Below are 28000 nucleotides of genomic sequence, written 5' to 3' on the forward strand. Positions count from 1 at the left end.
GATGTATATATAGTCATATCAATAATCTTAATAAAAATGATTAAAATTGATATATATATAAAATACAAAACTAAAACTAAAATTTTATACCTAAGAATATTCGTCTATTTTCATTTAGAGCTGGGAATGACTGATATTCTTTTACAAAACTTGAGAATCCTTCGCTAGTTGAAGTGCTCGAACTAGAGTATTCTCCCTAAACCTCGCAACATTCACCCTCAAATTTGGTTGATCGAGATACACTTTCTGCACTTCTTGATACCCCTTGGCGTACACTGATCCCGGTTTAACAATCACCGAATGATGCCGCCCGTATAGCTCCACGAGCGAGCTCTCTTCCGGCTCCATCCTGTACGGTACGTAATGCAAGCCCATGGCTGCAGCTGGATTGCCGAAACAATACGATGACGCGAATTCCAAGCCCAGCAATTCCAGCTGCACGGTCACCCCACCGGCAGGCAGGAATAATTCGTTCGTCAAACCGGCTCCATGTACTCCAACAAGCACACTGCACGAGTTGACAATCCTAGAAAATGTAGTCATGTTTGCTACCATTTCATCTCTCCCGATGATAACACGAAATCCCAGTTCTTTGATCACAGCAACCATTTCGTCTTCATTGAGAAACCTCCTTGTTTTTGCGCGAGACAGAAGCAGTAGAGTAGGGATTTTTATCTGGTAAATATTGGTGTTTTTCAGGTTGAATGATTCTCTAAGGAACTGTTTAAAATCAGGCATCGTGTAGTTTCGTGGAACTTTTTCGGGATCTATAGTCAGGACATTGTGATACGTCAGGCCAATGATCGACCCTGGAAAGCAATGAACGCTCCTTTTTTCAGCTGGATTCATGACTTCGTAATCCGACAATCTGGACAAAACCGGTCTGAATTTGTCCACGAAGGAGGAATTGTAATCGTCCAGGATGATCAGAACCCGCGATTTGAAATGGTTGGCAGTAAGGAACAAAGGGATGATCAAATCGCTGAATTCGTGGAAAGTGTTTCCGACGTAGGCAGAGGAGAAGATCAGAGCAGGGATTTTGTGGATGACTTCGCACTTCGGAACTGGATTGTGATTCCCGTGCAAGATCTTGACAGGTTTGATGCTTCCAAGGAAGTTGTTTTCTTGTCTTCCATATGGCCTAATGTTGGTTTCTTGAACTGCCTTATTAGATGGAATGTGAACTGTAATATTTCTACCTCTGGTATCAATTCTCACAGGTTGACTTGCCACACAAAGTAGAGAGAATTCAGACGAATGACACGCGAATCCCGTCGTTTCAAGATTTCTTGCTTCCCCTCCTGCTCGATACACACATACATGAATCCACAAACTCCAGGAAGAAATAAAAAATTGAAGGACGGCCATAAACATAACATGAATATTTGGATCCAAGAAGGCCATTAACCTCTAACAAGTCTTGACAGAGGGACTTTGAACGACTCTTGCTTATCATCATCTTCAACTGCTATGTTGATTCCCATAACTTGACATCTCGGAAAGGCGGATTCCGGCCATAACCCTGAAACTTTCAATCGATTTTAACAGAGTTGATTACAAGCAAAGAAATAGAACAGAACCACAAGAAAAACAAATCCAGGATGTTTGATACTTACATGTGTTGACACACAGATATCCCCGGTGCAAATCAGTGTATATCAGGAGGAGGATAGACAAGAAAATTAATGGAAATAGACCAAAAAGAAGTCTTCTCTTCCTCATCTCCATTAACAAGTCTTGGGGTGCAATTCTTGGAAGCCGTCCATATGCAATAATAAAAGGTCTTCTTCCAACAATTTTCCTGTCATTTTATATAAAATTAAATATTCCCAATGCAAAAATCTTGGACGTATTCCAAGCAATAGCTATGTCTGTACTATTTATTAACTAAGAGCTATCTAAAAAAAAGTATAATTTATATACAAGCTGGTTTATTTGGTGTGATTCTTCTAATTTTTTACATTTCTCCTCGTTGTACTTTTGGCAGATTGATCTTTAAATCTTTTAGTCTCATATTTTTTATTTGCAAAAGTACCTCCAACTTTTTCACATGTGGTGATGACAGGAATAATCAAACATGGAATAATCCATGTTTTTTTTTAAAATCAAGAATAATTCATATTTTGAAAAAATGAGAGGATTTTCTATCTACGATTGGGGTTAGTTTATACTATGATCGACGTTATACTACGATATATTTATATATCTGTTATTTTTTGTATTTATTTAATAAGATGATCGGTCTATTACAAAAAAAAATGTTGATGGATCTTTTTTGTTTTGTTTTAAGCGAGATATTTGATTGATCATATGCAAAACAAAAACAACGAATTTTTTTCCAACAATAACATTGACCAACTCCAATGGCTTTGACAGCCCTAACGTTACGATGAACGTCAACTGCCTATACTTAGCTTCTCATGTGAGGTCAACTGTAGTCTGTAAGGTCAGAACATTCCATGAAAGAGGTAAATCCGACCAGATTCATTTGGCTCCAACTGTTTTGAGAGCGTATTTTAATCTGTAAGACGAGTCAATCTTACAGATATTCACAATAAAAAGTAATAATTTTAACATAAAGGACCGTCTCACGCAAGTTTTTGCCAGCTGTTTTTTAGTCGGACTCGATTCATGAAAAAATAAGATTTTTATAATAAAATTATTTTTTCACTTTAAATATATATTAGCTTGATTCGTCTCACAAAAATAGATTAATGAGATTCTCTCACGATATACCTGTATTCTTTCTTGTAGGTAATTTTTTATGGCAAAATCTTGTATGAGACGGTCTTACGAGTCGTATTTGTGAGACGAATATCTTATTTAGGTAATCTATGAAAAACATATTATTTTTATGTTAAGAGTTACTTTTTATTGTGAATATCGGTAGGGTTGACCCGTCTCACATATAAAGATTCATGAGACCGTCTCACAAGAGACCTGCTCATTTTTTATTTTATTTTCTAAGTTTCCTTGCTTTTGATAATTTTCCATATCTATATTTATAAATATAATTAGGCAAAAATTTGTGTGAGACGGTCTCACGTGTCGTATTTTGTGAGACGGATATCTTACTTGGGTCATCATGAAAAAAACAAAAACTTGTGTAAGACGGTCTCACGAGTTGTATTTTGTGAGACGTGTCTCTTATTTGGGTTATCAATGAAATAGTATTATTTCTTATGTTAAGAGTATTAATTTTTATTATAAACATCGGTATGGTTAGTCCGTCTCACAGATGGAGATTCGTGAGACTGTCTCACAATAGACTATTACATGAAAAATATTATTTTTTATGTTAAGAATATTATTATTTATTGTGAATATCGGTAGGGTTGACTCGTCTCCAAATAAAGATTCGTGAGATCGTCTCACAAGAAATTACTCAAAGAATTAACAATAATAATTTATTTTTCTTGTACAAAACGTTTTGTTTTACCTTTGCTGCTTTAGGGTAAAACGGCCGTTATGTCGCGAAATCGCCAATTTAACGTCACATAACGGCGTTACATGACAAATACGTTCTTTTCCGGAACTTTGAAGCGGTGGCGACAGCAAACCCTAGCTCACACGCACAGCAAGCAATCTCGGAATCGAAGGTATCTACTCTCTCCCGGTTTTATACTCGCGTGTTAAACTGTTGTAGCTTCGGTTTCGTCGACGCATATTGTAATGTCTCAAATAGAACGAAAGTATTTGATGAAATGCCGCACAGGCATTTGTTGAAGTGCCTAATAAAATCGAGCTAAGAATCGGACAAATATATACTAAAAATATTACATTTTTACTCGAATTTAGTATTTCGCCTGCCCAATTAAAATCCTCCGTTTCGAATTATCTTAAAATCAGTTCTTGATTCTGTGTTCGTGATAATTAGGTGAGGGAAAGATGAAGAAAGGAATTCACCCACAGATGCAATGGATATCGTACGTGACCCAAAGCGGGAGGCTGATGAATGTGATGATGGCCAAGATTCACCAGGTTGGCAAGGTGTACCATTTCCGAGCAAAGCGGCAGATGGCCCAGAGCATCGGGCAGATCGCCAAGTTCAAGCGTCGGTATGGGCAGAAGGAAGAGGGAGGCGAAGAGAAGTAAATTTGCTGAGAATGATTCGCACATTGTTTGGAATTCGGTGATGCAGTAGGTTTGAATAATGTTACTTCGTGCCATGAACTGTAATTCTTGGTTCATTTTGGACAAATAAGTGTTTGTTAGTGGTGTTTAAGGTACACTTGGCCAAAAGATTTATCAAGACTTGTGTCAATTCAGGCCCTTATCCACGGCAGAGGGCAGATGTTTGTACGTTTTGATTTTCAAGTAATCATAAAATGTGGCGCCGCGAAAGCGAGTAAAATTTAGGTTGTGATCAAATTTTAACATTTGGATTCTCTATGCATGACGTGCATTGGACGTGCCATTGCCAGCATGTGTATGTATCTCCCTCCCAGATTTTCCCATCTCTACGGGCTTACTTCGAGCAACAAAACACGTATGGGGATATGACAGAGAGCTATTTCTGATTGAAAAGATGGATTTTTTTTTTACCAAATAATTCAACTCTTATGGTTGAAATTATAGAAAATTGTGATTTTTGAATATTTTGGCGTTTAGTTCTTTTAGGATTAATATAGGAGGGGGGAAAGGCTAAGGCCATGTAGGCGAAGACCTTGCAAGCGGACATGAGAGGAAGCGGGTGAGTCCCGCCCGGTGAAGCGCCCACCCCATTTCTTTTTTATTTTTACTTTCAAATTTTGGATGGCCAGTGTTTTTCTGGCTGATATCAATGACAAGAAAAAAATTTCGGTTATTAATTTTTAAAACTATTTTAAAATAAAAAATTTAAATATTGTCAAATAAACCCAATAAATTATATAAATTGCAAAAAAAAACTTGATTGAAAATATTTGTAGTTTATATGAGAATCCAAATTGAAATTCGTCTACTTTTTATAATTTTTTATCAGACCAAGATAGATAGATCTTTTGTACATGGAAACCAACGTTGCAGAGCTTGACTTTTCTTTATTCGATGAACTGTAGGTTGTGAGAACTGAGTGCTCTTCAAAATGAATCCAATACAAGGGTGAAAGGTATTGGACGAAAGTCTCGTTTACACGAGTGATTGGTTTGACATAATCTCCACGCGTTATATTAAATTGAGAAAAAAATATATGAAAGAATATTCGAGTTGATAAAAGTAGGTAAATGTTTTATCAATACTCAAAAATTTAAATCTTTTAATCAATATTTATTTGAACGAGCTTATCCAATGTGATTATCTTGCTAATTTGATTTGAAAACTATTGCATTAATCCGAGAATTTATCCAATGCACACCATTCAGCAGTGTTTGTGACTTCTCGTGTATGTCATTAAAAAAATTGAAAAAAGAAAAAAAGGCACCATGGATGACATAAGTTGTTGACATGGGATAGTGATCGAGCCTTCCCCACTGTCGTTAGGTAATTCTTAATTAACGGTGACCCATCATGTAGAGCCCCACGTGAGGTGTTTCAGTGTCGGCAGATTTAACCAACCCACCCGTATCTAATCTAAAAAATAAAATAAACAAAATGATATGCTGAAAATCTTCTTTTAGTGAATAATCTTTCTTGAGACAGTTAAATTAATTTCTATACACTTGATAACTCTAAACTAGCAACACTCGAAATCATTGAATTCTCCGATGAATACAATTTTGCGAAAACCCCAACTAAGGGAGCTGTGTTGTAAGTGCACGCCTCCGTCTGCATGAAGTTACCTCTTCTATCCCTATACTCATCCTCGCTATCGGGTCCTCCGACAAGCGCTCCCACGAGCACATTCGGATTCGGATCCTGCCGTCCATACCAGTTGTCATACCCCTGCTTGCACCCCAAGAACCCCGTCGTACCCATCTGCAACTCCATGGAAGCTCCCCGATGGTGGACCCTCTTGGGGTACGCGTCTCCGTATCCAACCAAGTAGCTTAACCCCATGGGATTGGATCCCAAGATGTATCCCACTTGTGATTTCACGAAGGATAGGATTTCGTCGGGGGGGATTGATCCGGTGGGGCAGTTTAGGCTCTGGCTGGTGGATTGGAGATGGTGGGAGATGAGGGTGAGGGAGAATAACGCGGTGGACACGTACTGCATGTTGTTCCATCGGCGGGTGTACATGAGACCTCCGGGGGTGCGTCGCACGTTGGTGGAGTTGTTCTCGTTCAGGCAGGCGCAGAGGTAGTGCTCTGATTTCGAAGTGTACTGCTTGAGGATTTGCTTCTGCTCTTCACTTTTGTCTTCCTGTGGTATCTGCAAAGCAATGTGATTTGTTATCCAAGATTGGAAATTACTGCTTCACATAAACAAATAAGCGTTGGTAACTAAACTGATTAAATTTTGGAGTTCTTGATTTTGTTAGTATCAACATGCAAAAAATTTCAATGACATTTCCTCCAACATACCATTGATTGTCACCTCTTTGGTTTCATTGGTACAAAAGTTATTTAAATATGTTATGATTTGATGATAGACGGGATAATTAATAATTAGCTTCAAATGCAGAAGAATATTTTTTTAGCTTGAATATGGGTCACATGCCCTGTAAATGCAACGAGACTGGTGATGGTTAATAAACAGCAAATTTAATGTTCCAGTATAGGGGAATTTATAAGTCACAATGAACTGGCATGGACCTGCTTCTGCATTTATTTTAAACAGAGAACTTAAAGATCAGACGGGTAAAATTTTAGATATTTTCCAATATCTCAAATTGATGTATTTATGGCTAATTCTCCCGCCATATTCTGGCCCATATCACCAAAGTTTCTAAATTAAAACATGAAAATGATCATACCATGGAAGCAAGAATTTGGAGGCCAGCATATTTAACGTCCCAGCTGAATTCAGTCATGGACCAAGTGATCCCACCAAGAGAGTTGGCGTTTTGAATACCATAATTCAAATAGTAATTATTGGTATTATTGTGAGCATTGTCGGTGGCTCTGTATAGCCAAAATGCTGCCCACAACAATTCATCCATGTATCCACTCACCGACGAATAGTAACCCTTTGCTCCTTCTATACTCTTGTCATAATTTCCTCTATATTTGTCACTAAACTCGAACAGCTGCAAAACATTGATCCGACATAGACGGATTTCTAAAGTAATTATTTTCAGAGTAAATTTGTTAATAGCCACTTGTCTTTGTCCGGTTAAGTGGATGGAACTACTGATGTTCCTAATAACTGATTTAGAATGTAATGTTAATATTAAATAATATTTAGGATCATGATTACGTACATTAAGTGACCTAATCTTAGCTAGTTCCATCTATCTTAACAACCTCATTAACCAGCTTACCTGTCGTGCATGTTCCAAGAGAAGGTGGGAGTAATGTGGGTTTGTTCTCCTAAACACAATGGACGCCGCTGCCATGGCTGCCGCCGTTTCTGCCGCCACATCGGAGCCGGGATTCTCCTCATCCAACTTGAAAGCTCGCCGCGAAGTTGTCATGTCCTCCGGCCGTTGCCAGCACAGGTGATCGGTGTCACCATCACCCACCTGAAATACCATGTTTTCTAAAATGGTTTTATTTGTTCCAGTATCAATATTCATTCAAACATCTAGTATAACATTAGAATTAATTAACGGCTGGTGACTTTCACATAGCACGAGGTACTAATTGGGCACTTGATTTACGTTAGACTTCCAAATTTATGTCTGAAATTTGAAGGCAAAAGGGAGTTGCTTTAGAGTAAAAGAAACAAGATTTGAAAATTGTGGACCCGCATAAAATCTAGGGAGATCGTAAGTGGCCAATGAGTTTTATTTTCCAGCGTGATTGGGGGATGGATTACTGCTCACAATACACTTTACTACAAATGTTTGATTTATTCTCGAATCGATTGAAATCCCATTTCGAAAAAACCAATAATTGAATATGATATCAAAATTATTTCATTAACTATGCAGAGGATAACTGATTAATCTATTAATCAGCTACCTGCGCCCACAAGACATGAGGATGATTGTGTGCCTTTATGAAATAGTCAGTACCCCACTTGATAGCTTCCAACGCATGCCGGAGTTCCCCTGCCGCCGCGATTTCTTCCCGGAATTCGATCACGCCCCACGACAGCAACGTCACAGTAAAAGCCATAGGCAGACCAAACTTTACATTGTCGCCGGCATCATAGTATCCTCCCACCAAATCCACCTGTTCCAACATATCACAGTCACTTGCACAAGTGCGATCAACCGAAGCGGTCCGCCGAGACCACATTGGCCTTATAAACTTGTAAAAATGAAAAGTAATCAATCGACGCATACCCCTTGTTCAAGGCCGTCCGTGAGGCCGGAGTGTTGGCGCCACCGCACCCTCTGGTTGTACGGGAGTCGGCCGGAGCGCTGCGCCTCGAAGTAAAGGAGGCTCTTGGACAGGGCTTCTCCATAGTCGAAAGATTGAGAGACGGGAAGCGCGGGGAGAAGGGACAGCATACATACAAAGAAATAGTTGATGGCGCGTTTAGGGAATCTGCATTGGGTCTTCTTCCTCATTGATTTTGTGATATTTTCTGCAAAACAACTGCTATGTGTTTCTCTTCTTTACTCCCCTCTCTTTATATATACATAGCATGCAAGCCACGTGACATTTTTTATCATGAGAGAAAATTATTGCGTTATTAGATTTTTTCATTGCATTAAATTAAAAAGATTTTGTAATTCATCGGGAGAACGTGTTACTTTCAATATAATAAATTCAACTATTTTATAAGTCACAAAAACTCTTATGAGATTTTTTCATTAGTAAATTCTGTGAGACGAATATTATATTTGGGTCCGTCATGAAAAAATATTACTTTTTATATCAAAAATAATATTTTTTTATTGTAAATATGAGTAGAATTCGTGATACCGTCTCACGAGATACATATCTAAATACCCAGTTGCAAATTTCATCTCATAGATGTATGCTGATTATAAGAAATTTAGATTTTTATAATGCTATTCTTGCTTTTATAAACAAAGAGGTACATTTTGACATATTATGTATGTATACCATGAATTAATATTTTGTTAACAATATAACTATTTGAAAAAACATATTTTCTTAAAATATAATTATGTTGTTACCAATATGGATCTATATTTACTTTAATTTTTTTTCTCAATAATATGAACTATTTTTAATATTAATTATAGTGGGATGTTGTAACAAGGTTTGTGTCATCCAAGTTATTAAAATAATAATAGCATGAATTTCATAATTATCAGCACTCATTGTCGCGGATGTCATTAGCTATTTATATTTCAAAATAAATAATGTGGGTTCTGATTTTAATTGTCTAGTGTTGTACTTCAGAATGAATTCGAGGCAGCTACCAAATCTATAAGCGGGCAAAATTTCGTTTATGCTAAAAATAATCGACTGGATTGATTATATTTGAAGGCTGGTCCTTTTTTTGGGTGTTAAAAAATATGGATTATTTGTAATGTCGGTTATTGTTTGCAAAACCGATTGAATTTTTAAAAATTAACAAGACATAAACTAACTTTTGCAATTTTCAATATATCTAATTCATTGTAGTAATTAATTTATTAGATAATTTATATATTCAATAGCTGTATTTATATAGGGTTGTTTGATATTTCCGTTATTTTTTCTTTTTTAGAACTGTCAAACTGAGAGACGAATGACGGAATCGAACGGCAGTCATACAAAATTATACATCATCGCTTGGAAATATTGTTTTTAGAGGGTAAGGTATAATTTACTCAACAAATCACCAGATATTCAGCATATAAGTATAAAATGGATGAATGCTGGTTCAAAAGTGTAGAGCAGTTCAGATCCCAAGATCAAATATCCTAAAATAAAATTATAGATAATGGATTTGAAATGGTGCACAATTTACATAATGAAGACCCAATTCAAGGTTTCGAAATCGATTTTTCAAACAGCAGACAACAGAACATGCTGATAAAAAAATCTCATCCCTCCTCCTTTGAGTTTTTTTAAACCATGTAGCCACAAGAAAACACAGAACTGTAAAATTCAGATTTTTCCTCCACGTTGAAAGAAGGAAGAGCAGGAACATGGCATCGTGAAACAAATCAAAAGCTAAAAAGAAAAAGGAAAAAGAATGCCACCCTTGCAAATACAAGCATAGGGGGTATTGTCAATAAGTTAATACTGATGTTGACAGAAGTTCGACACATCAGGTCGGGTCTATAAAATAGTCAAAGAAGATAGACTAATAAGAGTGATTTATATTACAACTCCACACCCTTTGCATTCTCTCGTACTTGCTAAGTAGACGTGCCTCCAGTTTGGTGCAGCATTGCGTCTATTTCATCACCCTCCTCCATTTCCAGCTGCAAAGAAAACTTATGTTCAGTTCAACAGGCAATTGTGTGAGCAAATGTGAGAGAGAGAAGGGAGGGGGGCCAGGGGGGGTGCATTACCTCATCTGGAGTCTGCTCCCCTCGCAGACGACGACCGTCAAACAGAAAAGCGATAGAGTTGAAATCCACTGATTGACGTTCACAATAAGCATTCATGAGTTTCTTCAGTTGGGTGCTTCTCTTGATCCTGAAAATTACCTCATTTCCATCCTAGAAAAAGAACGCAGGGTAGATTTTGTGTGTTTAAAAACCTTCCAGATAATATTCTACCCATGAAATTACCAAATAATTGTTAAGTAGATATTTCGTGAACATAGCATGAGTCTTCGGAAGAGTTTGAAAGAATTAATCAGGTCAGCAATATAGCAAGAGACCATGAAGATGTATGGCTCATATAAAGCATAACTTCACTGAGAAAGCACAAGGATTTCTCAGTTTGTGCTCGGGAATAGGAGAGAAGAAGATGAGACAGGATTTGAAACAATAAATTCCCACATTTCTACCGGACCAGAAGGTCATGTTTACTCAATTCATTTTAGTAAAAAATGTCTAGATTTGGTAGAGCATTCCTCATGCATAAAATTCTTCAGCAAGCGAAGATGTTTGTCAGTCACATGAAAGAACCCAAAATAATGAGATGATGGATGTGGGTTACTAATGCACCTGCAAGGATAACTCAAGGTAGTCAACCTGCTCCTACTCCACAGCCCAAGTAAAATGCAGCTAAGTAGGTTAAGATAAAAAAAATAAAACAAGATACGAGAAAAAAAATATAAAGAATATACTGCTTCCTCTAAGTTCTGTAACACTACAAAACTGCAAAAAAACTGAAAATATTAAGCCAACAGTCCTTCAATAACAGCAGCATCATTCAAAGTAACATGCTACAAAAATATAGAGAAAAGAGAGAAACACAAATTAAATAAAAAGTTGTCCCACAATTTCCTTGGATTTATCCACGTAATGAACTTGTTAATCTGAAACCCTGAAACCCAAAATAATGCAGATAGAATTAGTCAGTTGAATTTCAAGAGGTGAAAGCTCCATAACATGGACTACCACTGCTCATGATACTCATTTACCACTGTTCTGTCCAATGAAAAACTCATTGATTTTATTGAAGGGAACTAGACACTAACCAAGCAGGCCATGCATCACCCTGCGCCTAAAACTTAGAATCAACCCACTCATGTGCCTCGTTGTGCATTTGATAACTATATAGACCACCAACATGAAATTATACCGCGCCCCACAGCAGACTTCCTCAAGGATAATTTTTTTAAATTTTAAGCCAAAATTTCGAAACAAAATTTTACCAAAATTACATTTTCAGCTCCAGCTATAATAACAAAACTTCAACCACCACCATATGACAACTGATAGGAGTGAACAGAAACACATAGTTAAACCCTAAAAACGAAACAATCAGCGCTCATCATCCCACAAACACATCACGGAATCCAAACAAGCAGATAGATACAAGTTAAACACAATCAACAACAAAATAACGGAAGCAGAAACTAGAACGGTAAGATCAAAATTAAAAAGAGAAGGGAAGTAGAGAGCAGAGTGAGACCTGGCCTTTGACTTTGAGACTGATGTGGCCACCACCCGATGGATCGGTGGGCTTGGTGTCTCCTTGATCTACGCCAGACATTTTCGCTTTAGACGCCGGATATTCTTCCCAAACCCTCGCTTCGCTTCTGACGCCGCCAGATAATTTGCTTGACTGCTCAACCTTTGGTTTGCTCTGTTTTTTTTTTCATTTACTTTTTAAAGGGTTTTAAATTTTTTAATGAAGTATCAATCTTTAAAATAATAATAATAATTTTCTTATGGCGAGATATAATTTCAGTTGATATTCAAAATAAAACAATCTAAAAAATAGAAGTCCTACATAAAAATCTTATATAAAATAATTCCGCTAAAAATCTAAAACATGGTTCGAATTTCGATAACTCGGCCATAATTTCACTAAAATTATTTCATTACAAGTCACGCACGCGATAATTTGCATGCACATATATTTAATAAAATTGATTTTTTACAGTCTTTAATTCGATTAATAAATTATTTAAATTTTTATTTAGATTTTACTAAAATATATTTTTATGATAATTTTTATTGGATAAAAAGGAACAATCAAAGTAATTATTGTAAAATTTTGGTGTATTAATATATCGTATTATATAGTATAGTATCGATTGTATTAATTTACAAAATTATAATTGAAGAAATTCTAAAAGTATATATTAAAAGGAGGGGTCCTGGAGCATCTCAAATAGGGGTGCAAACGAACCGAATATGTTCGCGAGCTTTTCGAGTTTGCTCGATAAATATTCGATTCGTATTCGAACTTATCGAACTCGAGCCGAACTCGAACATGTTCGAACTTTTTTTCGAGCCGAACTCGAGCCCATATTATTTTGTTCGATAGTTCGCGAATAGTTCGCGAGCCTTAATATTTTATTAATATAATATAATTATATAATAAATATATATACATTTCGAGTATTTTCGAGCTTTCAAACCTTAATATTCGAGCAATAATTCGAATAGTTCACGAATATATTCGAATATTTCGAGCCGAACTCGAACTCGAACTTCATTTCGAGCCGAGCTCGAGCCCAAATATCTGAAAATTTCGAACTTCGAATCGAGCTCGAACTCGAACACACTAGATTCGAGCCGAACTCGAGCCTGAAATTTTTAGCATTATTCGGTCCGATTCGGTTCGTTTGCACCCCTAATCTCAAACAATTGACTACATTTATTGATATATTTGTTTAAAATGTTAAGACCAGGGGATACTAATCAGAGACTTCAAATTTCCATTTTAGAAATCCAACTAAGACCAGACTGGCAGACATGATAAATGTTTATTTCATCCTACTCATATGCACATTGTTCTCGTGATAGGATGGATAGTCAAGATTTGCTCATGCATATATAGGACCAATTTTTTTTTGAAATTGTATGTGTGGCATGATCTTACCCGTTGAGATGAAGTGAGGATAGTGCCCACATAGGTAGGATCTCATTAACGATAAATAAAAAACATCCATTTTTCTGTTGTATACCAAACGGTCTTGTTCTCCTGCTTAGCATCAACGTCTTCTCTACTAAATAACACGACCACGGATGTGTAATCAAATGTTTCAAATTTCCATTTTAATGTCCAATTAAGACGAGAGAAGATAGTTATTTTTAAGAAAAACAAAATTATTTCTTCGGTCCCATAATTAAATGAATTATTGGATAGATTGATAAACGAATAGGTGAAATAACATCAAATATAGATATTTAATTATATATTTGTGACGGACGAAAAAGAATATGACGTTCACATGGAATGATAAATATCCATCTATATTCTTAACAAACCGTCTTGTTTTGAAGCTAGGTTAAATGTCACATCCAGTAAAGAACCTCACAACAATAGATAATTTGGTGTTATCACGAGAACAGTTGTGTTTGGTGAACATGATAGGATTGTTAATCCAATCAAATCCAATATTTTGTTTCAATTTTGTGTAAGAAGCATTTAGCTCACATCAATAAAAAGTTATAAATTATTTATAACATATAATCGAAATTACAATGCAATTTTTTATATTTATATTCATTAGTTATTAAAAAATGACAAAATTATATTTTATGATTTTATCTCAAATTTATTTACCAACATGAACGAAACATATTATCGTTCATTCAATATTATTATAGGTTTTATTGAATTCTTTTAATAATCACAATATTATTTATTTGTACAAACTAATAATCCAAACCAAAAGACTCATCCAATAATAAATATTTATATTTTATGAGTAAATTGTCAATAAATCATCAACAACATAGTTATATTTATGTTTAGTTTATGTCAAAGCCAAAAAATTCATGTTGTCTCAGATTTACACACACACAAAATATGTATGCCCTCCTTGACTCTCAATTCTTTTCTCGAATGAAATTACGTGCAAAACATTGAAAATACGAGTATTAATATATTATATTTGAGTACAAATATTTCAAATTTATTACCGATATATGATTTTGGAGTTTAAAATTGGAGCACCTATGATAATATCAACACTTGTTACACTTGTTTTTGTTATCAAATATCTATATTAGTGTCATATATGAAAATGTTGATTTTGAAATGTCATTTATGTACTACATTATAATGTTTTGTATCAATTTCATCAAAAAAAATACACGAATCATTAATATCAGTATTTGTTATACATATTTGTATACTCAAAAATCATATATGATAACATATTTGAAATATTTTGTATTCAAATATCATATATTAATTTTATATTTTCAATATTTTATATCGAAATTTATCTCAGTGAACACACGTGAGCTTAAAAAATGTATAAATATTTTTTTACGTAAACCAACTACAATTTTTTTTATTTGATAAAAATCGAATACAAAAATACAATTAAACCGGTGTCTCTCCCTTTCTTTTATAAGGAGTCCAATTAATTTTTGAGTGGGTTTAATGTGAGATCGTCTCACGGATCATAATCTGTGCCCTACCTACATTCAAAATAAAAAATAATGCTCTTAACATAAAAAGTAATACTTTTTCATGAGTGACCCAAATAAGAGATCTGTCTCACAAATACGACCCGAAAAACCGTCTCACACAAATTTTTATCTTAATTTTTTGACTGACCCGACGTGGAAAACAAATACATTATTTCCGGTTGCAATAATTATAATATTTTTGTCTTGGAAGAAAAATATGTAATTCTGAATACGACGACGCATCGGTGGGTCCCATGCTCTGTTTCCCCCCTCGGACATCTTTCTCATTCCTAGCTTTCCAGACTCACTCCGTCCTTTCGAACTTGAACACACTCGCACACTGCTGCAAAATCAATATAGTAATTCTTTAGATCTGTGTCGAAAGTCATAAACCAGATTCCTCCAGTACGGTCCGGTGAGCATTGATCTCCATTGCTGCACTTTCTCTCGTTTTTGTGGAAGCAATTTGTGTAGTGTGAACTCTTTTTCCGTACGTGATTGTGTGATTCCTTGCTGTGATTTTTCCTTTTCCCTGTCGAAAATGGTTTTCCTTGGAGATCTGAGCATGTAAAAGTTTTTTTTAGCATGATTTGTGGCGAATGTGGTGAGTGTTGTTTATGGAGTTGTGTGGACGTCGTGGTTTGCGACTTCACGTGCCATTGTTTAATGGAGTTATTCTTCGGTTAGGACGCTGTTTATAGTATATGAAGTTCGAAGTTATATGTTTCATGCTTAAAATTGTTTATTATTTGCTACATTTTGAATGCGGTGAAGCTTAAGTGATGTTCGATTATTGCTCTGTCTAGTTAGTGGGTTCATTTCAGTTTTGGATTATTGTTAGATCCGTTACTTGATTGTACTTAGTAAGGAATCGGTCTCCTTGATGTGGAATTGAATGTGGTTTGCTGCGGTTTTTTTTTATGATATTTTTGGCATAAAGGTCGTAAATTGAGCGTGTCCTGTTGTTGCGGGTTTTCCTAGTTTTTCAGAAAACCAAATATACGGTCGAAGACCAATGAGCAGATATGAGGCTCTTCTTGTGTTGGCTTGTGTCATTCTCTGGCAGTTGCATTTTCTTGTTGGCCGTGATTGCTCAGTTATGAAATATAAATTGAATCACACATTGGATGGTCTTCAAATTATGATTTTCTTTCTTGCTTTTGTAGGAAATATTCGTAGCTCTAATACCGATTTATTTTTTAACTTAACCAATCACAGCTTTGCTCATGAGTCATGACTTGTATTTGAGCGATGAATTATGAGTGCTTTGTGGAAAATAATGATTGACGTTGGAGAATTTTCCTTTCTCAGGTTTGCTTTGAGCCATAGCAAAATGGCAGCAGTCGAAGCTGAAAATCCTCTACATGGACAAATTACTTGTGGATCCTTACTACAACAGTTGCAGGCAGTGTATTTTTCATTTTTCGTGACGCTAAAAACTTTATGGCCTGTGGTTTGGCTAATTGTTGCCTGAAACTGTCCACTGCCTGATAGACATCAATACTTGTTTTAATGCAGCAAATTTGGGATGAAGTTGGTGAAGGAGATGAGGAACGGGACCAGATTCTCCTTCAATTAGAGCAAGAGTGCTTGGATGTATATAAGAGAAAGGTTGACCAAGCTGTGAAATCTAGGGCTAACCTTCTTCATACACTGGCAAATGCTAGAGTTGAGCTCACCAACCTCTTGTCAGCACTTGGAGAGAAGACTTATATCGGAATTGTGAGTGGTTGCCATGCAAATATATGGAAACATACTGGTACATTATGAAGGGCTCTAGAGGTTATAATAATGGTCCTGTTTCTTTTGCAGCCTGATAAGACATCGGGAACAATTAAAGAACAGCTTGCAGCTATAGATCCTGCACTGAAAAGGCTTTGGAAACAGAAGGATGAAAGAATAGAAGAGTTTTCTGATGTTCAATCTCGGATACAGAAAATATGTGCAGAAATCAATGGATCTGGCGAGCAGTTGGACAGTCCAACAGTTGACGAATCTGATCTTTCAGTGAAGAAACTAGATGGATTTCAGGCTCAGCTCCAAGATCTTCAAAAAGAAAAGGTGGAGCCTTAAACTTTCCATGAAATTAACTATGGGGTACATTTTTTTTGGCTGATTCAGCAATCAGAAAAGTTCATGGTTTTGTCCATATGTTTCCTACAGAGCGAGAGGTTGCACAAGGTTCTTGAATTCGTGAGCACTGTACACGATCTCTGTGCTGTTCTTGGCATGGACTTCTTTACTACTGTCAGTGAAGTCCACCCAAGCCTAAATGACTCTGGGGGCATGCAGTCAAAAAGCATAAGCAATGATACATTATCTAGATTGGCTAAGACTGTCTTAGCACTGAAGGACGATAAGAAGCAGAGGTTAAAGAAGGTATTATGCTAGTTCTAAGCTGATTTTTCCAGAGATATTGATACTGATTTTGACCTTTTCAACTGTATATGTTAATGAAATGCTCGTTATTTTGTTAAGGAGACCAGTCTTTCATAATATTGTGTAAATCACATTAAATGACTCCGAAAATTTTTCATCCTCGCACCATAATAGTATCCACGGTAAGGAAGTGCAACCGAGTTCTTAATTTTTTGGTTACAAATTCATAAAATGCTTGACCATGTCCAACTCTTTGATTTTGCGTTATTAATTCCTACTTTGAGAAGTTTCTATATGTTGGTAAATATCTGTTAGCAAGGAAGTTCTCGTGATTACAATTTACTTCACGGGGGTGCTTGCTTTTTCATGAAGAGCTTTATTCTTTTGAAATCTTGTTCTATAGCACAGAGATTTGCATTCCTTTTCAGAATCATTTGTAAGTTAATTAGGCTAATTGACTTTGTTTGTGTTGTGACTTGTGCTCATGCTACAGCTTCAAGAACTGGTGACCCAGCTAATTGATCTTTGGAATTTGATGGATACACCGCAAGAAGAACGTAAGCTGTTTGATCATGTTACTTGCAATATTTCGGTATCAGTGGATGAAGTTACTATTCCTGGGGCTCTTGCTTTGGATCTCGTTGAACAGGCAAATTGAGCACTTCATTTTGTGGAAATCATTATGCTTCAACAGTTACCATCATCTTGTTATTTATCAATTTAGTCGTTTATTTATTTTTCAAGGCTGAAGTGGAAGTTGAGAGACTTGATCAGCTAAAAGCTAGCAGAATGAAAGAAATTGCTTTCGAGAGGCAGACCGAACTCGAGGATATTTTTACTAGTGCTCATATAGAGATTGATACCGAGGCTGCTAGAGAAAGAATATTTGCACTCATTGATTCCGGGAAAGTTGAGCCTGTCGAGTTATTGGCTGACATGGATAATCAGATAGCAAAAGCAAAAGAAGAGGCGCTCAGCAGGAAGGATATTTTGGAAAAGGTTGAGAAATGGATGTTGACTTGTGAAGAAGAAAGTTGGCTTGAAGATTACAATCGGGTAAAGGATTATTACTTTTTTACACCCCTTGAACATACTTAATTGTTTTATTCTTATTGCATGCATGGGGAGGTCGGAGAAGTTTCCTCTGCAAGTGTCCCACCTTTCCATTGAAACATTCTTTGCTGCTTTTTCTATAGGCCTTTAGATTATCTTTCAAAAATTAAGTCATCATACCTGATTATGGAAGTGACAGTGCATTTTTCTGACTCGTTTTAAAGAGAGCAAGTATGAACAAATCAATTTAGCCGCTACATTTTCATAGAAATGAGATGTTAGGGCACAGTGAGTTTGGGGTGGAAAATAATTTATTCACGTAATTTGTATATGATGCACTTCAATAATTAACAGACTCTTATTTAAATGTTTTCGTATCCTCGTAAGTAGATCACCCATATGCAGCTAGGTCTGGGTCTTCCACCATCAAGCAACAATTAATAGTTGAAAATTCTTTCACAAGTATCTCACGTGGCATTCATGTGCTATGGGAACTTTGATGTGACATTACCTCTTGTATAGCATTGATTACTATGTAGGGGTGACTTTGCAATTATTCTAATGTTGTAGCGATGTTTCATTGATGAAACAGGATGACAATAGATACAATGCGAGCAGGGGTGCACATTTCAATCTGAAGAGAGCAGAAAAGGCACGTATCTTGGTCAATAAGGTTCCAGGTAAATGGCTTGTGTTACGAACTCAAACAACAATTATGGTGAAAACTGTAGTTTCATTAATCGAAACAGAAAACTTACATAAGAAAATGATCAGTCCTCACAAGGAGAATGACCCTAGAGCAGACAATATAGTAACAGATTAATTTTACTCTCTACTCAATGTTAGCCATTAACTCACAATTCCTCCCCACCTCCCTTGACACTCACTGCACTCTTTTAATTTCCTTCTCCATGTGCTCATAACTGATTCTCCTCACTTCCCTTATGGGGCCTTATGCCTTCATTACTATGCTTGAAGATCGATCAGGTCCATTACTACCCTTGAGCCCACAAAAAACCTGTAACAGCATGCACTATGCAATATTCTGTTGCTACAACAAAGTTTATCAATGTTAACGTTTTTGTTCAAATTGGCTGCTGTTTTCACCGCTGAAACGAAAATAATGTTCACATATATGAGTTACATTGTACTGTTGTCCGTGATTGGGCAAAGTCAGAGAGGTATTTTTTAATATTAAGCTGCTAAAAAAAGCAATACATCATCTTGGTGGGAGAGCATAAAAAGGCCAGTATGCCATGAATTCATTGTTTAGTTTCATATCCAATTCTACTATGTAGATGATTTCCATCCATTTTTAGCTTTGGTGTTCTATGATTGCTTGAATCTGTTACCTAAATGGACAAAAAAAACCCTTCGAAGAATATGAAAATGTTTTATGGAATGTAGAACATTTCTGGGTGCACTGAAATAAGCCGCTTAAATTAAGAGATCAAAAGTGGAACAGAAAATCTGAATTCTTATATTCAGGATCATGCTCAACTCAAGTTGGAGTGTACAAGCCACATGAGGAAATTCATCTCAAGTAGTTAATAAATTGACTTTCGCAATGAAAGATGGTGTTTACTGATGAGTTCTTGAAAGGCTAGATATAAGTTGGTTAGATGTGGAATACTTAAAATAGAGAGCGTGTGATACTACTTAGCAGTAGATCTGTTAGAATATAGAACTTTTAGAGCCCGTCACTTGTGAGTAATCTAGACATCAGAAGAATGGAATTGATTGTTCTTTTCTTGAATTTTTTATTCTTTTTTTGTGAGTTGCTTCTACAAGCCTCGTAATTCATAATTTGATTCATTATTTACTTGTTTTGGTCGCTCAGCCCTTGTTGACGGCTTGGTTGTTAAAACTCGTGCATGGGAGAAAGATCGTGGTTCAACGTTCACCTATGATGGTGTTCCTCTCCTTGCCATGTTAGTCGAGTATTCAATGCTTAGACAAGACAGAGAAGAGGAGAAAAAGAGGTTAAGGGTGAGTTTATTATCTTCATACTTCACCTCATCAATCTTGATGCCATTATTGAACATCTAATTCATCTGTCGAAAACTTGAATGCAACGTCCCACACAGGATCAGAAAAAGTTCAGCGAACAAGCGGGCAAAGAACAAGAAACCGTCTTTGGTTCAACACCAAGCCCAGCTAGACAGATCAGTACCAAGAAAGTGGTTGACCCACGAGCCAACGGCGGCTCCAATGGTTCAGCTGGCAGACGGCTTTCTCTCAATGTTCATCAGAACGGTTCACGATCTATAAATAGAGATGCGAAGAGAGACATGAGACCGGTAGCTCCTGTGAACTATGTAGCAATATCAAAAGATGATGCGGCGGCGTCCCATGTTTCTGGGGCCGAACATACTCCATGTACACCCTAAAAATGTTTGAAGCTAAGATTTGTTAGATTATACATCTTTGTCACCTGTTTACCATTTAGAGATTCTCGATGTAGGCCGATTATGGTTGGTTAACAACTCCGACTGGGTTATTTCTGGGTTGAGATTGTCTAAAGATGTGATGGGTGAGTAATGCAGCCGGACATTTTCGACTAGTTTTGCTACCCGATGCTTTACATATTATAGTTGCTACTTTATATGACAAATGTTTAAGTAATGTGGTACTGAAAATTAAATTGACTGATAAAATAAAAATAATAAAAATCAATGGTCATTTTTGGATCGCCGTCATTTCGTCAAGTCACCTGAAATTTAATTTGTACATTGTCTGTGTGGTGATTTTCTGGCTATTTTCCAACTACTCGGAGGGGGACTATTATTTTCTAATGCAAAAGACTACAAGTTGCAACACAAATTATATAGAGTCTGCTACAAAATTCTTTGCCGATATTCGAAGTATTTTTATTTTCTTAAAATAAAACCAAATGTAAATATGATAGCCTATCTGAAACATCAATTCAGTGGTGCTACCAATTCAAGGATTTCATTCTTTGTTATCTTTCACATATGTTGTTCGTGTGCAGGATAAGAAGTCTTTGAATCTGGGTCCTGATGATCAGCTACATCTGGAGGGATTCGGCTTGAATGTTTTTTCAAAGGCAGACAAGCAAGACAGAGCAAACCGAGCTGATTTGTATGAGACCTGCACTTCTTTTTTAATTAGTGACATGTTTGTTTTATATTTTTGGTTTTAACATTGAAGAATCGAATGAAAATTTTCTCTCATTTTCCCGCAAACAAAATTGTTTTGTTTTTGTACCCAATTCTGAGTTGTTTGATAGGTTCAGGTCTAGCATCAAGTCAAGGCTCTTGGTGTACGATAGCATGTTATTATGATGAATCCATGTGTGTGTAACTGCTCTAACGCTGTTATACATGTAACTGGCATACAGAAGCACCAAGATATAGCAATGGCATCAAATATATTAGTTCACTAGTAGTTTACCTAAGTTCATTTTGGTTTGTTTGAACTATTTTCTATTGAATATCCATATTAATTGTAATCAATTTGGAAGTTGTTAGATATTTCCTTTCCTTCTCAGTTGCTTAATATCCTCCATTTGTTGCAGGAATACAGTAAAAACTTTCTATGCTGCAAGCATTTTCTTTGAAATCCTGATTCAATTTGGTGAAGTACTTCAGCCCGATGTAAGTTTCCCACTGCATTTTTGAATGTCTACATTATTAGTTATTGACAAGCACGGGGTTTCAGACACGTTATCATGTTGATTTCTTCTACTCCATGTTTCTCACTTTTAATCTTTCAAGTTTCTCTTCTCTTATTCTTTTATATTCCCTCTCTCCTGCAGCTTGAGCAGAAGCAGAAGTATGCAGCATGGAAAGCAGCAGATATAAGGAAGGCTTATAAAAGAAGGGAGGACGCCTCTACCAGGTCCTCCTGCTGGGCATAGTGATCTATCGGTACCATCTGGTGCATCCAGCGGTGAATGCGTATGTGATTTTTTATATCGTCTCAATCGTGTCACCCATTTTTTCCTGACATATCTCAACAAATTCTGTCAATGCTAGAGTAAATCAAAGATACTGCTTGCCAATTTTACGATAATTTCTTTTTTCTGCTCCAGATATTCTTTTGTGTTTTTGTTTTTTTATCAGATTGTCAGTCATTTCTCAAACTACAGCAATTGTTTGCTGCATATCAGTCTGGTTTTATTTTGTAATTGTTTTTGTCCTCATGATTGGGTCAGGTCTGATGGTGGAATCACTCCTGTTTGATTCAAGATCCTGCACCATAACAGCCTGGTTTTATTTTGTAATTGTTTTTGTCCTCAATTATGGTGCAGGACCTTGAATCAAACAGGAGTGATTCCACCATCAGACCTGACCCAATCATAAGAGATCACGGTACTAGGATTGCACCAGATTCTGATTCATCACCTCACCAACACCTTCAAGTTAATTTTGATCATTCTCCTAATATCTCAACACAACCTTCTAATGTTGCCACTCAACCACCTCCGAACATACCACCCCCACCCCCACCACCTCATTATCCCACTGACACTTACCCATCAGAGAATTTTCATCAACCTCCTTCAAACAACTGTCCTGATCATTCTTTTCATTCTCAAACATATCAGCATCAACCATATCAACAAGAACCACCTCCTCACTTGCCACAACACTACACTTCACATGATGTCCCCTCGTATTCTTATCCAAATTTCCAGTCATACCCAAGTTTTGAAGAGAGCAGCCTTCCTACTGCTCCATCTAATATCCCTTCTTATTATCAAGGTTCTGATACTACATATACCAATTCGCTTCCACCTTCCAGCACAACAAAATATCAGTCAAATGCTCAATACAATTCGAGCGGGAGAAATGGTAGTATTTCAGAAATTTCACCAACCACCACTCAGAAATACCAATATGACAGCAATTACCAGCCTCCATCAGAGAAAATTGCTGAGGCACACAAAGCAGCAAGGTTTGCAGTTGGGGCATTATCATTTGATGACATCGTTACTGCAGTTGAACACCTTAAGAAATCACTTGAATTGTTGACCAATCCACAATCTGGGCACTGAATCCTGTCACATTTTATGATATGGTATAGATGTTTGCTTGTTCTGCTTGTGAACCGGATCCTTGGAATTGAGCATATATTTGAAAATCGTCCAATCAATTGCCAAACCATAGAGTGGCCCAGCTTGGTTGATAGTAATGTTGTTACGTTGTGGTTTCTTCTTAAGCAACTTTTTGAAAGTGATTTTAACAAATGGAAATCGGTTTGATAATCTGTTTTTTGAAGCTAATGAAATTGTGCGATTTTTTTAAGTGAGTTTGAATTAGTTTTCGAAATTTATAAATTTGTTCTTTTTTTGAAATTTGATTTTAAATGGAATAAATGCAAAGACAAAAATGTCCAAATCATTAAGCCAATATATTTTATTATCCCAAGGTCGAAACAGATTATCTACCTTTCATTCAAGACAAAAACAAATTGCATGTCAAGTCTCCGCATTTACATCGAACCACATTACTAAGAGAATGCATTTACAACCAACTAAACATAATACATGGCTTTTGCAAACCAGCTAAAGATTTATGTTACAGGAGCATCGAAGTCATGTAAATCACTTTCAGTCTATTATAGGAGAGGTCGTCCCTTGAATTGGTGCTCTCCCACTCTGGCGCTGAACGACTCTTCCAATGCAAAATGTCCAGTTCTCTAAAGCAGCAACTAGACAAAATTCAACTGCTTCACAGATCCTAAATCACTGTATATTACAATCCAGGAGTCTCTGAATAAAATTTGTGTATCTTGAAGCTCATAACCGTGGAAAGTTGGCAACTGAAATCCCTTGTCGAGTTTTAAATTTACATACGGGAAGATTAATGTTTTTATTATGGTGGATACAAATGCCTGCAAACAAACAAACAAGATCCTACGATCAATACAAGGGAGGAGTACTTAACACTTACCACATCGTCAGAAATAGAAGAGAACGTCCTTCGAAGTGGCAACAAACTGAGATAATAAATAACCCTTTGATTCTAATCTAGTTGTGATATTTTTTTCAGTTTCTTGGTGCTTATAAAAAAGGGGCAATACATTATTCGCAGCATGTTATTGATTGTCATTAACGGCACAATAGGGACACAAAGTTGAGATAAACTGCATCATGTTGCGACTAAACATTTGATGACAATGAAATTAATCCGATGAATAAGAATATATTAACGAGGCTACCTGGATTAGATGCATGTGCAAGTCACCAATTTTGCTCCATTTAAGAGACATGGTGAAGTAGTTTAATTTTACACTACCACCCAAAATGTTTCTTGAAATTTCTGCATATACAGAAGCATTCATAACCTGCACCCAACCGAATTTCAAACTTTCAATAATGTATATATAAAGGTACAAAATGAGACAAGTGAGAAAATTTCACAAATTCTCAACATGTATGTGAACAAATAGATTTTCTCCTAGCAGAATGTTACCAGTTGGTCATTTAGGCTTTCGGAACGAATCTTTGAAGTCAATCGTGTACCCTTGCCTATTAACCATATTTAGCCACATCAATGAAGGCTAAAACTTTCATTTTTTCCTTCAGAAAAATGCACATAAACAATTCATTGAAATATAAAAAGCTCAAAACTGCATCACACCGCCAATGCGCTTACAATTTTTTAATTGCATTCAAGTTTCCTATTAATTGCTCAAAACTAGGAAACGAACTATCAGCAAAAGCCAACTACAGGAAGAAAAAATTGAATAATCGTGAACAAAGAAATACATTGAACTGAAGACGCCACAGCAGTCTGATTAAGCTTACCACTGAAATACATGCAACTGGTACCACTTCATTTGCATCCAAGACATTAATCACCACATCTAAGGTAAGTAATGCTTTAAACTGCTGATTTTCCATTTTAAGGATAGGTGGTGAAGATGCAGAAAGATTCAAATAGATATCATCATCTGGGTACATCTTGTACAACTGGGGAACAATAAATCTCCACCCAGCTGTGTTCAAGAAAGATTTATTCGGTGCTTTATCAACAATCCACTGCATCTTGTTAGCCTGATACAAAAACCAATTGTTAATTGGGTAAAATAAGTGTCAATTAAATCATTCAATTTTATCAGCACAAAAAGCCAAATTAAGGACAGCGGAAATGAATCTTTGAAATCAACTATTTTTATGTTATGCTGTTTAACAATGACAAATGAAAACTATGGGTTCCAAATCCAAGGATATTTAAATAATAAACTTACATAAAATAAAACCGATGATGCTGACTTCAGAACGTCTTCATGCAATGAGATTCTACTCATCTTATCCACTGTCTTGAACAATAAAGTGGAATGTAATGATCTATGGTATTGGCTGGATAGCTCATCTTTATCCTTTGGAGAAAATAAACCGTTGATTTTAAGGTCAAGTGATGAGTCACAAAGCTCAGGGTCATCAACAAAAGTAACGTTCAAAGTGGCAATATGAGCCACAGATACTTCTTTAGGAAGTGAATGCAATATAGAATTAATTTTTACAATTCCAACTTTTAGTTTCTTAGAAATGGCATTCTCAATGGAAGAGCTAATTTTACCCTCAAAAGCATCTACCAACCTGGAAAACAAAAAAGGAAAAGGGTTCTAAAGAAGTTCAAATAACGGTATATAAAATTTAGACTGTTGAAATTAGGTAGATATCCAGTTTACGCGATGGAATAAGAGAATCTAGATCCATCGATCATCAGAGAGTAAAAGATTATAAATAAAAATACCCTTGATAAAGCCATGAAGCTCCTCCATCCAACTTTATAGAAATATCATTCACATGACAACCACAATCCAAAACATCCAGCTTCAGGGATCCTTGTACAGTTTTGAGACTGAGGGTAAGGTCGATGTCCATGCCTTCAACCTTAGACGAGCCAACATTCATCATTTTCAGTGAAGAGATCAATAGCCATTCTTACATGATTTACAAGACGATAGAATATGCTGACAAACAATTTATGCGGAAAAAGGGTCTTGAATTTTTCCAATTCACATAACAAAGAGATCAACTATAACTAGGTAGAGGTAATAGTTTTCGATTTATAAACCTAGGAGTAAACTTGCATATCAACATCACTTGCGTCCATGATGGGAATAGAAAGCTGAGTTTGTGAGAAAGTGACATGAACATGTTTGCCAACAGATTAAGCAGCGGGCTAAGCAATACATGAATCAAAACAATAAGGTGGTAACGAAGTAGTAATCAAACAAGGGGATTCGTTTCGGCTACACATGAGGAAGGAGCAGTGTCTAGCCCAAAGACGGTCTAAATTACAGCCAGGATAGATTGACCTCTTCAAGCAAATTCTTTTATTATGAAATTTTTTGGTATTTGATCCCATAATTCTACAAGTTATTTTACCTCATTAGATAAGTGGTCCTATGGTATGCAATGAATTTCATTTGGCTATTTTTGTTATGTAACTTTTTGCTATTCGGTACGGTAATGATCCTGTATAAAACTCTTTTCTTGTGAGTTTCTGTGCTAAGCCAAAAACAATCATCTCTGTTTCAGCATGCAAGTAATATTCAAATTATTTTGCTATGAATTTTTCTTTTTTGCTTTGTTGGCATTTCTGATATTTTAAAAATAAAATTAATGTGCTTTTATTTTGAAACTGTTCAAACCACAGCAGCACAAAACAAATCTATTTGCCCATTTTTATTATTTTCCCTATTTCGCATGTTTACTAATTGCACAATCGGTTTCCAAAATAGTATAATCTGAAATGACAAAGCAAACACTCGAGTTTGAGGATTAACTTGCATTTCTTCACAAAGTCAGCTTATTAAATATATTTCGAGTATAAACAATAACGAAGGGGCAGTGAAACACTTCGACAAGTTAAGTAGAAAGCAGGAGGTGAGACCATAAATTCACGAGGAGGAGGATCAAATTAAAGAAAACCGAGTGATGAAGATTGAATGAGGGAAGAAAGGTCAATTTCTCGCATCCGTTCATTTTTTACATTTTTTGATTTTGATTCGATAATTGCATCAGCCACTCCAAATGAGCCAGTAAGCAGACATCAACAACGTCAAACTAGTCACTTTTACGAACAGATAATACCTGAACAGTCGCAGTTCCCTCATCAGAAACACTAATCGGAAGTAACCATGTCTTATAGGAATAGCTCCAATCCATACTCAAATTTGCGGTGGCCCCAGAAACAGCTACAACAATCCCGGAATCTCCAGTATGCAAAGTAGACGAGATCGCATCAATAGTTTCGATAATAATACTGGAAAGAGCCATGTGAACTTTACCCACAACTGGGATTTTCACGGATTTCTCAATATCGGGCAGCTCGAGTGGAACTAGCGAGGACTCCGCCTTCTTTATCAATAAATCCTTAAAAAAATCAAGACCCTTGTCGTATAATCGCACTTCGATGTGCCCTTCTTCGTCGGATCGAGTATGGATACAGGAAAAGGTGAGAATCAAGAATAGGAAAAAAGGAACAACCGGGCGAGCCATTCGGATTACTTAAGATAACACAAAAAGAGAAGTGGAGATCAAATGGAGTTGGGACTGGGGGCGAGGAAGCGAAGCTGGGAAGAGAGAGCAGAGAGGCATTTCTGCCGATCGTTGAATTTACAGAGTATATTCTTGGAATTTGTATTTTATCCAACATCGTT

The 28000-nt window shown here is 36.3% G+C and overlaps 6 protein-coding genes and 1 pseudogene across 9 annotated transcripts; 3 read left to right on the top strand and 4 right to left on the bottom strand.

The window, feature by feature from the left end:
• Positions 1 to 101: 101 nt before the first annotated feature.
• Positions 102 to 1812, bottom strand: LOC140833554 (alpha-1,3-arabinosyltransferase XAT3-like). Of its 2 annotated transcripts, none has more exons than XM_073197885.1 (3): positions 1617 to 1812; positions 1409 to 1528; positions 102 to 1301 (listed from the first exon to the last, which is right to left on the bottom strand). In XM_073197885.1, the coding sequence occupies exons 1-3, from the start codon at positions 1726 to 1728 to the stop codon at positions 142 to 144; spliced, it is 1392 nt and encodes a 463-aa protein (XP_073053986.1). In that variant the 5' UTR covers positions 1729 to 1812; the 3' UTR covers positions 102 to 141. The 2 variants fall into 2 exon arrangements, with proteins under 2 accessions (XP_073053986.1, XP_073053987.1); XM_073197886.1 differs by having other exon boundaries at positions 1409 to 1522; positions 1617 to 1810.
• A 1639-nt stretch (positions 1813 to 3451) lies between these two features.
• On the top strand, positions 3452 to 4357 carry LOC140834679 (uncharacterized). Of its 2 annotated transcripts, none has more exons than XR_012118745.1 (2): positions 3452 to 3599; positions 3878 to 4357. XR_012118745.1 is itself a non-coding variant. In XM_073199728.1 (2 exons), the coding sequence occupies exon 2, from the start codon at positions 3889 to 3891 to the stop codon at positions 4093 to 4095; it is 207 nt and encodes a 68-aa protein (XP_073055829.1). In that variant the 5' UTR covers positions 3452 to 3599; positions 3850 to 3888; the 3' UTR covers positions 4096 to 4357. The 2 variants fall into 2 exon arrangements, 1 of the variants encoding a protein (XP_073055829.1); XM_073199728.1 differs by having other exon boundaries at positions 3850 to 4357.
• Positions 4358 to 5583: 1226 nt separating this feature from the next.
• On the bottom strand, positions 5584 to 8577 carry LOC140834677 (endoglucanase 11-like). The gene is made up of 5 exons (XM_073199727.1): positions 8312 to 8577; positions 7986 to 8198; positions 7343 to 7543; positions 6836 to 7108; positions 5584 to 6291 (listed from the first exon to the last, which is right to left on the bottom strand). Exons 1-5 carry the CDS (start codon positions 8537 to 8539, stop codon positions 5632 to 5634), a joined length of 1575 nt encoding a protein of 524 aa, XP_073055828.1. The 5' UTR covers positions 8540 to 8577; the 3' UTR covers positions 5584 to 5631.
• Positions 8578 to 10117: 1540 nt separating this feature from the next.
• LOC140834680 (small ubiquitin-related modifier 1-like) lies at positions 10118 to 12184 on the bottom strand. The gene is made up of 3 exons (XM_073199729.1): positions 11964 to 12184; positions 10448 to 10597; positions 10118 to 10357 (listed from the first exon to the last, which is right to left on the bottom strand). Exons 1-3 carry the CDS (start codon positions 12042 to 12044, stop codon positions 10292 to 10294), a joined length of 297 nt encoding a protein of 98 aa, XP_073055830.1. The 5' UTR covers positions 12045 to 12184; the 3' UTR covers positions 10118 to 10291.
• Positions 12185 to 15217: 3033 nt separating this feature from the next.
• LOC140834681 (65-kDa microtubule-associated protein 1-like) lies at positions 15218 to 20930 on the top strand. The gene is made up of 10 exons (XM_073199730.1): positions 15218 to 15530; positions 16238 to 16331; positions 16445 to 16648; positions 16739 to 16987; positions 17090 to 17305; positions 17799 to 17954; positions 18050 to 18361; positions 18951 to 19038; positions 20199 to 20347; positions 20446 to 20930. The coding sequence occupies exons 1-10, from the start codon at positions 15526 to 15528 to the stop codon at positions 20746 to 20748; spliced, it is 1776 nt and encodes a 591-aa protein (XP_073055831.1). The 5' UTR covers positions 15218 to 15525; the 3' UTR covers positions 20749 to 20930.
• A 345-nt stretch (positions 20931 to 21275) lies between these two features.
• On the top strand, positions 21276 to 23499 carry LOC140835510 (protein HOMOLOG OF MAMMALIAN LYST-INTERACTING PROTEIN 5-like; annotated as a pseudogene).
• A 256-nt stretch (positions 23500 to 23755) lies between these two features.
• On the bottom strand, positions 23756 to 27983 carry LOC140834682 (putative BPI/LBP family protein At1g04970). 2 transcript variants are annotated; one of them, XM_073199732.1, is made up of 6 exons: positions 27432 to 27982; positions 26086 to 26225; positions 25577 to 25928; positions 25134 to 25382; positions 24545 to 24670; positions 23756 to 24217 (listed from the first exon to the last, which is right to left on the bottom strand). In XM_073199732.1, exons 1-6 carry the CDS (start codon positions 27837 to 27839, stop codon positions 24035 to 24037), a joined length of 1458 nt encoding a protein of 485 aa, XP_073055833.1. In that variant the 5' UTR covers positions 27840 to 27982; the 3' UTR covers positions 23756 to 24034. The 2 variants fall into 2 exon arrangements, with proteins under 2 accessions (XP_073055833.1, XP_073055834.1); XM_073199733.1 differs by lacking the exon at positions 23756 to 24217 and adding an exon at positions 24799 to 24854 and having other exon boundaries at positions 27432 to 27983.
• Between the last annotated feature and the right edge of the window lie 17 nt (positions 27984 to 28000).

This window comes from Primulina eburnea, chromosome 6 (assembly GCF_022965805.1).
Source record: "Primulina eburnea isolate SZY01 chromosome 6, ASM2296580v1, whole genome shotgun sequence".
In the NCBI taxonomy this organism is placed as follows: Eukaryota; Viridiplantae; Streptophyta; class Magnoliopsida; order Lamiales; family Gesneriaceae; genus Primulina; species Primulina eburnea.